Consider the following 12,370-nt stretch of genomic DNA (forward strand, 5'->3'; position numbering starts at 1 on the left):
GATGCAAGCCACACGTGCTTGCGAAACGTCAAGAAGAAATTCTACCGAACGACGGCCTAAAAACCCGAAAAACCCACTTGTTTCAAGGAATGGCCTCGAAAGTCTATCTCTTTTGATACAATAATTTATCATTAGGAAAACGAAAATATGCCTGCCAGAAGCCCCTGTCCTGTGCTTTCAAAACGAAAGCAGGACCACCGTCCGTCGAAGTCCGCACGCCATAAATTTAAATTGGAGTTGTTTTCGGAGTTATCACAACAAAAAAGTCATCTCGACTCGTTTCTTGAGAGATCCCGTAAATAATGCCAATGACTAAAACGTAAGTCGTGTCCTAATGGAGAACCCGTTTCTGTATTTCGCTTTCGATTGGAACTGTGCGATCGATGTGCAGCCACTTCAGCACTGCGTACCGGTACCACTTTCGGTTTTTACCTTTAAGGTCCAGTTTTTACTTTTGTTTATTTTAACGGTTTTCCTCGTCATGGTCTGTTTTCCTTAATCTCGGCTAAAGTCGAGAGGAGAGTAAGTGATTTTTGAGCTGTGAAGATATTCAAATTTTCAGCTACCTCCTTAATCGGGAACATAAATCGAAGGACCTTCATAAAGGACAATAATCGCTTGATTAACTATGTACGAGTAGGTGCCACAGAAATTTATGAATTAATAATGCACAGGCATGGAAAAACGCCGCAAGAAAATGAATATGACATTCAAATCAGTATAATTACCGTTGCGGATAATACGGTAAAATGACTGAGATTTAATATTTATCGGCCAACCTTGAGCGATCAACGTGAGCTACTTTCATAATGTCCTATATCTCGGGTGCATCTCGGACAGTGCATTTTCAGTCTTCTTTATAGGAAATTTGCATAATTGCCACTTAAAAACAATAACTTTTATAAACATGAGTCCGCAAGCCAGTGGAATAAGCCAATAGCTCCCTCTCAGCTCTCTGGCCGACGCTCCGACACTGACAACCGTTGTGAAACAATATGAGACTGCTATTTTCCAGAAGTTTAAATTTCGATAATTAATAACTCATTAACTTCCTACTAAGTATGTGGCAACATTTAATAGCTCGCGTTAAAGAGCATCAAGATTCTTAATTATGATATTCAAATGTTCCATCAACTCAGCATGTTTTGAATTCCTCAGACCTGTTTTAAGTACCTCAAAATATACTGAAAACAATTTTCCACGCTAATCTTAAAATAATCGATCTTTCAAGCTGCACTAGAGCCGCAATTAAAACACAGTTTCAGTTACCAAACTTCCTTCATTTCCAATGCTTATAATTTTTTGAAAAAAACGAAGCCTATTAACAGATACATTTGCGCCTTTACGACTTATATGAGTATAAAAAGTGCATATTGCATTGCACTCAACTTTCAGATCATTTAGAAAATAAATGCGAATTCAAAGGGATTTTTGGCCACTTATCAAGTTCGTTGACCAGGGAAAAGTCTATTAAACAAATTCATAGACTTGTTTTAATAAAACGCAGAAACGCGGCAATTTACTGGTGTTGATTAATCGCATATCTTGTACCACGAAATGCAATGAATTTCAGATTTTTCCCGCCGGCAAAATCATTATTAGTATTCAGTATGTATATCTCCGACTATTTATTACTAAAAGCAAATAATTTACACACATATAAGTATACATTTCAAAAGAGGTGTCATTGCGTAACAACAAGCAGCGATTTGCAACGCAGCCTACTGGCTAGGCACGTCTTGTTCGGTACATTTATCAAAATTTGAATAAAAATAAAAAATTCCTGGAATGTTTTAATAATTAGAAGGCAACGCCCAAAGGCAAAGGAAATAGCACTTAAGCCATGGCTGCATGGCAATCTTCGTATACCTACTAATAATTTTACTACTACTGGTCATCCAGAATATTATTTAAAAATAGGTATTTAATGTGCGGCATCCACTATGCGTCCAAGAACCATGGCACACACAACGTGCACAAAGAGTTAAAAATGTGTGCCCGGCAAAAAAATAAAAATTTTGCATGGAAAAAAATGTGAAGCCAATTAAAGCTCAAGCTAATGGCAATTAACTCCGTATGAGTACAGTTCCTTAATATTTTCTACGCACTCATTAAGGCTGTGGCCTGCAACGTATAATACTCGACTTAATCACTGCTCTTAAATTTGCATCTTTTCGGTACCTTTCATAATACCCAAGTCATCGACATAAATAATATTACCTGTAATTTTTTTGACAATGCTTCATTTGTCCGGATGCACCCTAAGCGATAGCATCGCACTTCTCATATCTCAGATTTCTGCATCGTCATTTTTCGATTCTTTCAAAAAAAAATAATAATCGAAAACGGCTTTGGTGGTACGAAGTTTTTGTGCATTTGCTTTTTATAGCCGCTAAAAAAGGTGTATTTACGAGGATGTTTGCTTTGGGTACATTTTCAGTGTTTTCCACTTGGCGTCATACAGCATACAATATATGGTTCCATCAAGATGTTTATGCTAATTAACTGTTAAACTGCATTGTGTATTACTAATACCGAAATGACTTGCCGATTAGGGTACCTCCAGTACCTCAAGAGTGGAGAGAACCACTTGAGTGGCATAAGTATCTTTTTAAGTCTCGTATTTCAGCAATGACAATGTGCAAAGGCAAATTATTTCGGCCATGTTAAAGATATGAATTGGGATGTCTTGAGGTGAATAATCTTTTTCGTGGGAGCAATGCACTTTTTGGGCAACTCAACAACTGAAAATTTTTAAATGTCGATCAGCAAATCAATTGTCACCAGGACCATGTCGATGGTTTCATTTGCATATGAGGCGGGTGCTGCTGCAGGCCGCTATTCTACCCAAATATTTTTATTCGCATTTTGATTTCTTCATTCCTCGGAAAGTACGTTGCTTCATTAGAATTCCGTTTCCAAATCATGGCTAAACTTAAAAACCCGAATAATTTTTATTCGCGTAACAGAGTCAATCGCAATTGGTATTGAAACAGTGAACAGTAAAATAATTGGTCAAGTTCAGTTATTTAAAAAAAAGCAATTTTTCTTAGGAAACTGCCCCAGTTAAGAAAAAATTTAGTGAAGTGTGCCAAGTTCGCAACAAATTATTTTCATTGCTCTAAGCTATTATTAAATATCGCCTATTCATAATTAGGAATTAGGATCCGAAAAAAACCGCCTCGTTCAAATCTGCAACATCACTTTTGTGTGAAGACTTAATATCTCAACAAGAGGAACAATAACTAACTTTAGTTGATACTTCACGATTTTTTTGCTCATCTGATGCATGATATAATGGATTGGGTGAAAAGGGTATACATTACACAATTAACTATTTTTAGGCAATTTATTTATGTCTTTCTACAGAACCCCTGAAGAAAGCGAATTAATGATACTATTCGAATGATGTGTAGTGTGCCAAATCCGTCGAACTTTTAACGACCAATTGTTAGACCTCTCGATTTCAAGTCAAAGCTTAAGCAATTCGCCAATCTTCAATAGTAACTTGCTAAGCATTTCTTCAAATAAAATTTCTCCTGGTGATGGTCGTTGATGGAGATCTGAATACACATTAATAGTGAATGCCATTACACCAGATTATGTTAAGTTATAATCGTTGAAGTGTATTATGTAATCAATAATCTTCCTAGTTTTCGATTTAATCTTATAATGTTGCTTACTGATTGAGTTTCAAGCTGTTAATCTTTTTGTGGCTTTTCATAATACGACAACCTTAGCCTAAATGTATTATATATGTATGCATACATATATTATATACAGAGTGATTTACGTAGACCGTAGTTGTTGTAGAAACTTCAAATTTTGGCAATCAAAAAATGGCATTACATGTGGTTACGGACCATGCCATATCAAATTAACGGTTTTAAATTCAAAGCCCAAATTTGGTATGTAGCTAGCGGAAAGCCCCAGCTAACTCCCCATATGGCTTTAAGGTGTCCATTTTTGAGCCTATGGGTGCATGCAGCGTACAAACATTGATATCCAAACAGTGGAAAAATCAGTTTTTTTTAAATGGCGCCTACAAACTTTTTTGGTCCTGTTTAAAAATGTTGCCATGATTAAACAATAAAAAACTAAACTAAACAGGACCAAAAAAGTAAGTAGGAGCAATTTAAAAAAACTGATTTTTTACAATTTTTTATGTCAATGTTTGTAGGCTGCATGGACCCATATCCTACAAAATTGATACCTTAAAGTCATATGGAGAGTTAGCTGGAGCTTTCAGCTAGCTACACACCAAAATTTGGGATTTGAATTTTAAACCGTTAATTTCATATGGCTTGGTCCGTACTCATATGTAATTGTACGTACTTTCCTGACTGTGTTTCAATTATATATTAATTTTTATAGAAAAATGAATACTCCAAATACATGCCAAGGCGTAAAGTAGCAACAACGCTACACATTGAAACTGATGATGGTGGAAAACACCGAAACGTTTTTTTAATTGATAAATAGACAATAAATGACTGAAGAACCCAGGATTTGATTTTAACTCATATGTAATGCCATTTTTTTCCAATGCCAAAATTTGTTTCTACAACATCTGTAAGTTGAAAAACTTCTATTGCAGAGGTCTACATAAATCACCCTGTATACATATCGTTGATTATAAAGGGACATTAAAAAATTTTTAAAAGTCATAAAATATCAAGATCTAGGTGAAAAACAACGATAATTCCTGGTTACATCCTGATATGCCAAGAAGCAATATTGCCATTATGACTGGAACATATAACATAAATATGGCAAAGAAAAAACCCAAGGATTCATAAAGGCCTACCCGCTGTGCACTGTTAAATTCTTTTGCTTCTTGTTTTCTGCTTTATCTTCATTCAAAATTTACAAGCTATGACTTCATTTATCGTTCAACAAATCAGACCGTCTTGCACGACTTTTAATACTAGTGAGAGTTTATTACGCTTCATCTATGTTAGTTTAACCATCCTGTATATGAAACGTTCTAATAGTTTTCCCTAAATACGGCATTCGAGTTGCGTGTCTTGAAAGCTAGATAATTGGAGAAATAATGCTATTATTTGGAACAGCATTTATGCATGCTAAAATTATAACAGTACTATCTGCAGGTAACAGGATAAAGCTGTTTTCATTATTTGACCTAGAATTTCTCAATAATTACTTAATAAATGCTTAATTATAGCAAGCAACACCGATTATCTTTGATGTATACTCGTATTTGGAAAATAGATTATCACTGCAAATATCATCGCTTTCCTTTTATGGCTCAGAATAAGGTGGACTTGCTTTGGATTAGATTTAGAACACACAACATATGGCTGTTTTAATGTATGTAAACACTTGTGCTTTCAATTACTTTAGTTGAAATAGAATTGTACGTCTTTTTTGCTTCGATTTCTAAAAATTGCTCGTAGGTACTTTTATACTGTATCTACTAACATAATTAATTTGCTATTGGGATCGTCTGCTTCAATAAATACGGGTTTATCAAGCAGCTATTTTCATTTATTTCTCCTTCATGCGAGCTTTTTGAATAATTCAACAGTTCTGAGGCAAAGTTCGCTGAAGCTGATCAAACTTAATCAGCCTAAAGTATTTTTCAATTTTTACCCAAACGAAAAGTACGTTGGCATATGAGCCTGGTGAATAAAATTAATTGACTAAGTCAAGCTCACAAAACGATGGTGTGAATCATCAAACTTTACATTTGTTTTGTCACATCGATGTTTCCAAACAGTTCTAATGCAATAAGATCCACGTATAGTACGAACCTCTAAATGGGTATCTACATATTAACGTATTACCGCTGAATACTAATCATAATAAAATTGGTCTATGTGTTTTAAATAAGGTTACTGTCAATGCTACTGCTTTCCAATTCGTGTTTCAGGTCACATTTTTATCAGCAATCCCAAATGTATTAATAAGTATTCAAGTTTATTAAATTGTCGATAGTTCTATTAGCCTTTCACTTTAACTTACAGATACATTTAAATATTGTTGGATAACAACAATTGAAAATAATTGGTGAATTTGTGTAGATGTCTTGAAAGCATGCCCTCAATGTTATGTAAATATTCTAGCAAAATGCCTCTTCATTACTAGGCCAATGAGTCTAACAATAAAGGAGACAACATGTTGCTGAAAACGAGCAGACACGCTTTAATTTTTGTGCGGCAATGATTTTTTGTCGCATGTATTCACGTTTCCTAAAGACCAACCCGACAGATCCACGACTGTTTGTGGTTGGCAAAACGTTGTTCAATTATTATTTTTACTAAAAGTATTTGTTAACATTTCGTCAATTTTTTTCAAAAATAATCGATTGCAAAATTGAATTTAGCACTTACTTGCACACGTTTCATTTATTTTGTGCAGCTGACAATTTCAGGTGACGATTCTTTCGAAAGTGTATCGAAATAGGTCCTTGAAGTTGTGCAATTGTTGATTTAGCCACTGTTTATCTGAGCCGGATGGATGATCAATTGAATTAATTCAATGTTTCATTTTCAGTATTTCTTAGATATTTATTTGTACAAGGTTTCGGATGGGATCGGGGTCATCAGTCATAAATATCGGGTTTTTTGGGCAATGTCAAAAGTGCAATCTTCTAAAGGTCAATATCTGATATTTTAATCATCAAATCTGAATCATACAGATATAATCTAGGTGTCATGGTTGAAGCTTTTATCTCGCTCATGTAGGAATCAATTCAAATCAAACAGAGGTAGAGATAGAGGTAGCAATAGAGAATTAAATTTTGCAATCGTTTTCAGAACTTGCGTAGGCACCACCAAACTTGCATGGAGTGTTAAAAAATCTGGTACGATCATCTTTGTTAATAGTAGATTTTTCGAGCCTCGTTATTCGATCGAAAAATCACTTATTATGAATAAATTTAGTTTTTTTATTAAACCGTAACCTGGCCATTAGGTTGGTAAATTCCTTAACTGATTAATCAGAGGTGACTGTTTTTTCCAAGGTATATGTATTACGTTTTCTTAAAATTTCGTAACGCGTTGCATCGAATCGGCCCCAGGCTATGCTGGCGTTTCAAAACGATATTCTGTTAATTATATTTCAAATTAATTTTTAAATGATGCTTCATCTACCGGTAAGCAATATTAGATCATGGTCATCTTCGGCATTATTTGCTTAAAATCATTTATCGCTTCTTCTTGGGACGTGATTCGAATTAGTGCATGCTAAATAAAGCGTTGTAAAATGTAGCCACTGGCGTTGTTAGAGATCATGAAAGATGTTTTTTGCTTAGCCTTTTGTCAATTAGAATTCCATCGAGCTACCATGTTAAATCACCAATAAAATGTCAATAACCCATGTTGGTTGAGTGTCCAGGTTTTACTCGAATGGTCCTTGTTTGTTTTTGATAATGTTCGCTGTGTTTATAAATCATTCCGAGAATTCTTCAGCGGACGCACGGCGGGCTGAAAAAACTGCACCGAGATTTTATAAGTAAACCTTCACATTTAAATGTCAGTGTTTAATATCCAGGCAAGGCACAGGGGATTGACAATGTGATTTTCCTTTTTCTTTTACTGGTAACCGGGTATTTTATTGTGCTGGACATACGGAGTTTTTGAATATATACAACTCGAGATCTCAGATAAAAAAGTCAAGTCAATTGCATCAGGCGCTTCCACTGCATTTATCGTTTATTTTGCATGCCCATATTTCTTGTACTCATTTTTTTAATTTTGCGCTTTTGCCTCAAGCCCCAAACTTTTCGGCAACTTATTTATTGATCGACCCGGAATTTCTTCTTATGCTGAATATTCAAACTTGACTAAGTCGAGATATCGACTTTTTTACCTAATGCGTAACAACCGGGCAATTTAGAGCTATTTCAGAGGCAAAAAAATCGGAAATCTCACGCTGCTTATGTCAAAGAACAAAGCACTTAATGTACTTTCCTCAAAAAGCAAGATGATCGCTAACCTTGTACACACCATTAAATTTCGCAAGTAATATTTTTTGTTGCAAGCTTGGAAAATGTGTTAATCAGTGCGGCACATTGTTTTAATTTGGCACAATTAAATCATATCGCAAACTAAATTTGGTGCAGTCTTATAATGGTAGTGCTGTTTTCTTCAGTAAAAATATTTTGACGCATTGGGGTAAATTTTTTATATAAAAATGGTAAAATTTTGCTAATTATTAAAAAACTTACCCTTTATTAGTTCGTTTTTTCCTTCCTTTGGTTGTTCCCTTAATCGTTCTATATAAAGTAATCATGTTTAGAAAACCTTAGCACTTGATAGAAGCAACACAAAATAAATTGAAAACTGACACCAAAGAAAAACGCGTGGATTTCGTAAATCTCGCGCGCGACTCGTACTGGCTGAGTGGTACCACTGGTACCGCATAGGTTAAGGAGTGAGTGAGCACTGATCACTCTGATCAGTGTTAAGAGGTGCGCTTTAAAATTGCAATACTCCTACTAAAGGCGCTAATTAGTTTCTGTATTTGCTGGATTTCGTTAATTTTGGGGAATTTTTCTTTGGGTACCTGAACTGGTTGAGGTACCCTTAAAAAATAATTTAAAAAATCAAAACTGGTCGAGTGTAAAAGGCAGGATTTCTCAAACTTTTTTGATAACGGAACACTTTGCAAACCCAGGAGTTTTAACAGAACACTTGGTTTATTTTCAAGTTGATTTCTATGGAACTTTATTTTAACACCTAAAAAAAAGGTTACCATATTTTTTATGAGTAACGTTTTGCCAGTTTTTCTAAACTTTCGCGGAATATTTACTCATAAAAAATATGGTAACCTTTTTTTTAGGTGTTAAAATAAAGTTCCAGAGAAATCAACTTGAAAATAAACCAAGTGTTCGGTTAAAACTCCTGGGTTTGCAAAGTGTTCCGTTATCAAAAAAGTTTGAGAAATCCTGCCTTTTACACTCGACCAGTTTTGATTTTTTAAATTATTATTTAACACATTATACATTGATAGACGGTAAATTGAGACCTAAATTTCTTCTTTTTTGTATATACACAGCAAATCGTAACGAGTTATCTCCAAATATTAAATATTATAAAATAATATCTTAAATTCTTTTCCTTCCTGGGCTCCAGGAATATAATAACAATTACACGCAGTTAGGAAAATAAATCAAAATATCTTAAATACGTATTATTTATTTAAATAAATAAATAAATTTTACAGGCCCATTGTTTCTATTAAACTGCTCCGTTCCATTTTGGAAAAGTATACAGGGTGATTTACGTAGACCGTGCATTAGAAGTTTTCCAACTTGTGGTTGTTAATAAATTGTTATAGAAAAGTGCCATTACAGGTGTTTACGGAATAATCTATATCTAAGGAACGGTTCTAAATTCAAGACCATATAAAAAAAATATTTTTTACATTTTTTAATGCCAATGTTTGTAAGCTACATGCTACAAAACGGGTACCCTAAGGATCGTCTGGAAAATTAGCTTGGGCTTTCAGCTACCTACCTACCAAATTTGGGTCTTGCATTTAGAACCATTCCTTTAATATAGCTTGTTTCATAAACTCCTGTTACGGCATTTTTTTGTATAAATTTATATATATCAAAAACTATAAGAGTTAACAAAATTAGGATGGGCCAAACTCGCAATTGGCCGGTCAATCCAGTCATGCTCAAAAAAATTAGGGATTTATATTTAAAAAAAGGAAGTTCGGTGATATTTTTCATACACCCTGTAAACCTAAATGTATTTTACATGGTTTCGGCGCGACTCGTTATTACCAGAAACAAAATTTGAAGTTTCCACAACAACTGGAGTTGGAAAACTTCTAATGCACGGTCAATGTAAATCACCCTGTATACGCAATCTGATTTATGAACTATTCGAGGCAAAATATTTAGTACCAGTTATTGTGTGTGAGTTATGCAATCAATCTTTATTTCCGTATCGAAGCTTTTCACGAGTACTACTATAATAAATTATCGATGGCACATCAGTCTTCACCAACGCTTTTGGTACATGCTGCTTCCCATTACCATCACCATCTGATATCGCGTTTTCCTTCAGTCTATTATTCTTCATAACAAATTATAATAGATGTTCAATACTGGACAATGGTTAGATAAATATTAAGCAAAACATTAGGACATTTTCCAAATCAGCGCAAAATATGCAACATAAAAAATGACGAATGAGAGAATCAAGTTTCTGAAACGTATTCCAAAGTAAGCTCGCCATATTGGACAGAAAGGTATTTTTGGAATCAATTGAGAGTAATTGAAGAATTTATTTTCGCTTTATTGTATAGTTTTAGGTTTTCGCTTATAGTATAGAAAAAATTCGGATTATAATAGAATCACCACTTTATTCACTATTTTGTACAATAAGGCTGTCTGTGATTATATTTTCGTTATTTTAAGAGAAACTTTCTAACACATACTTACTTATAATAAATTAAAAGCTTACAATTAACAATTGGACGGACAAATTTGTAATATTTCACACTGAATGGTCCTCTACAGAGTCTACATGAAGAACCGATCATAAAATTGCACTGATATGCAATCTAAATAAATATATATACCTACGTACAGAGAGCTGCACGAAAAACGAATGAACCTTTAAAATCATTATTGGCTGTTTGTATTATTTACGTTGTCAGTAAAAAATCATTTCGGTCTTTGTTAAAAACTGATTGGACAAATAGCTTTGTCCGTTTTCCATGCATCTCGATGCATAATTTTAAAATTGTACAAAATATAAAATTAGTTGGCACCTCATCAGTACATAAACAAATGGTTCAATAGCATTTCTATTTTGCTCGTATCAAGGAAGAATTGTGATCTAATAGTAGAAGTTTCTAATAATACTATAAAAATGTGTACATCTCAGCCGACGTTAATGCATAACGGCTTTCACATGAATCCCATTGACGCTGAATAAACTATGGCTCATTTAACGCCAATATTTAAGAAGATCAAATAAATATTGCATTTTATAAAATTCTGAATGTGGGGAGAAGTATGAATGATATTGACTAGGATTCTCAAATGTTGACCAATTGGATATTGGCATCAAACATCCGTTTGAGGGACTCCTTGAAGCATAGCTGAGTTTGATCTGACTTTGCTCCTCTGCTGTAGCACAGGCGGCATTTCTTCAGTAGGGCTGGGAGTTACAAATCCTTGAAGTTCTTTTAGAGATACAGTTTGTAAAGACGAAGCACTATTCGATCGGGTCACATGGGACTTTATCTTTTCAGAGTAGTCCTCGGGTCCTCTGGCGTTTTCAATTCCTTCATCGTTCTCTGTATCGGAAGGGTACAAGTACGTATTGTAGTATCTGTCTTTCGATCTGCAATCCCACCAATTAAATGAGTTTTCTTGTGTTTTATTGCGGTAATTAAGAAGCTAACTACGACATCCCGGCTCCCGGGAGAAACGGTAGAAAGTTGCTCATTTGTTATACAAATGAGCCAAAGCTTGTTAGTTCAGAATAAGAAAACAATGTAAGTTATAACTACACTGTGTAAGCTACTATTACTACTGTTAGAAACCATCTACAACCCAAGAAAATGTGTAAATGGATTCCTTTACCTTTCTTACCTCTTAGCGTTTCTCCACAACATGCAGCAAAGCACCAGCAGGACTATCAGCAGCAGGCAAAACCCTGACATCGTCCAAAACGCTACCTGAAGCGGAGCCCTGGGCTCCCACCAAAACTGAAACATCATAGTAAATATCGGCAATCCATATATGGCAAGTATTTGTAGTCTACCTCAGTTGTTGGAGGGTAGGTAGGGACGAAATGGCCCACAACTTGTGGTATGTACATCGTCCAAAATGCTGATTCTGTTTGACGAAAGTTCCACATAATAGTCGAGTTATATGTAGTATTCAAATTTAGGTATTTTAACTGGCCATTCACGCTTTCCTCAAAATGAATGCCCAGAATTTGCGTATGGCTGGGATTTCCATATCTGGCAAAATCTGTGTATGCTTTCATAAAGAAGTGACTCATATTCCTGTCATTGTTCGTCCACTGGTCCCTAACAAATCGCTCTTTGGCTGGCAACATTTCAACATCCAAGAATGGAGCACCACACAAAAGGTAGTGTTCGATGTTATGGGGAACTTTCCTCCATTCGGGGAGTTTAAAAGATTCGACTGTAGTGTTCAGCACGTACATGTATACTGGCACGTTTTGTTCCACCAACAACTTTACTATTTTATCATTAGGAGCTGTATAAAGAAAGTCCGATAAGAGTTGAATGTACTTCTCCCTAATCATCGTCCGATTGTTAGGGTCTGGCCAATAAGTGTACATGTACTTGATTGCATTGAAAGTTCCATTGGGATTCAGCGTGTAGTTGTACCTGAGAACCAACTCCATTG

The 12,370-nt window shown here is 34.9% G+C and overlaps 2 protein-coding genes across 2 annotated transcripts in view; both read right to left on the reverse strand.

The window, feature by feature from the left end:
- The window catches only part of LOC109541150, a 51,325-nt gene extending 42,922 nt beyond the window's left edge, over positions 1-8,403 (reverse strand). Inside the window, exon 1 of the mRNA XM_019909916.2 lies at positions 8,192-8,403. Coding sequence (XP_019765475.1) covers positions 8,192-8,256 — 65 coding nt within the window. The 5' untranslated portion in view covers positions 8,257-8,403. The remainder of the gene's footprint in view (positions 1-8,191) is intronic.
- Positions 8,404-10,321: 1,918 nt separating this feature from the next.
- Positions 10,322-12,370, reverse strand: part of LOC109541132 (neuroligin-like protein glit-1) — a 4,359-nt gene continuing 2,310 nt past the window's right edge. Inside the window, 3 exon segments of the mRNA XM_048666325.1 lie at positions 10,322-11,330; positions 11,582-11,697; positions 11,754-12,362. Of these exon segments, the coding sequence (XP_048522282.1) occupies positions 11,051-11,330; positions 11,582-11,697; positions 11,754-12,362 (1,005 nt within the window). The 3' untranslated portion in view covers positions 10,322-11,050.

This window comes from Dendroctonus ponderosae, unplaced genomic scaffold (assembly GCF_020466585.1).
Source record: "Dendroctonus ponderosae isolate FM_Combo_2020 unplaced genomic scaffold, Dpon_F_20191213v2 Dpon_F_20191213_1, whole genome shotgun sequence".
In the NCBI taxonomy this organism is placed as follows: domain Eukaryota; kingdom Metazoa; phylum Arthropoda; class Insecta; order Coleoptera; family Curculionidae; genus Dendroctonus; species Dendroctonus ponderosae.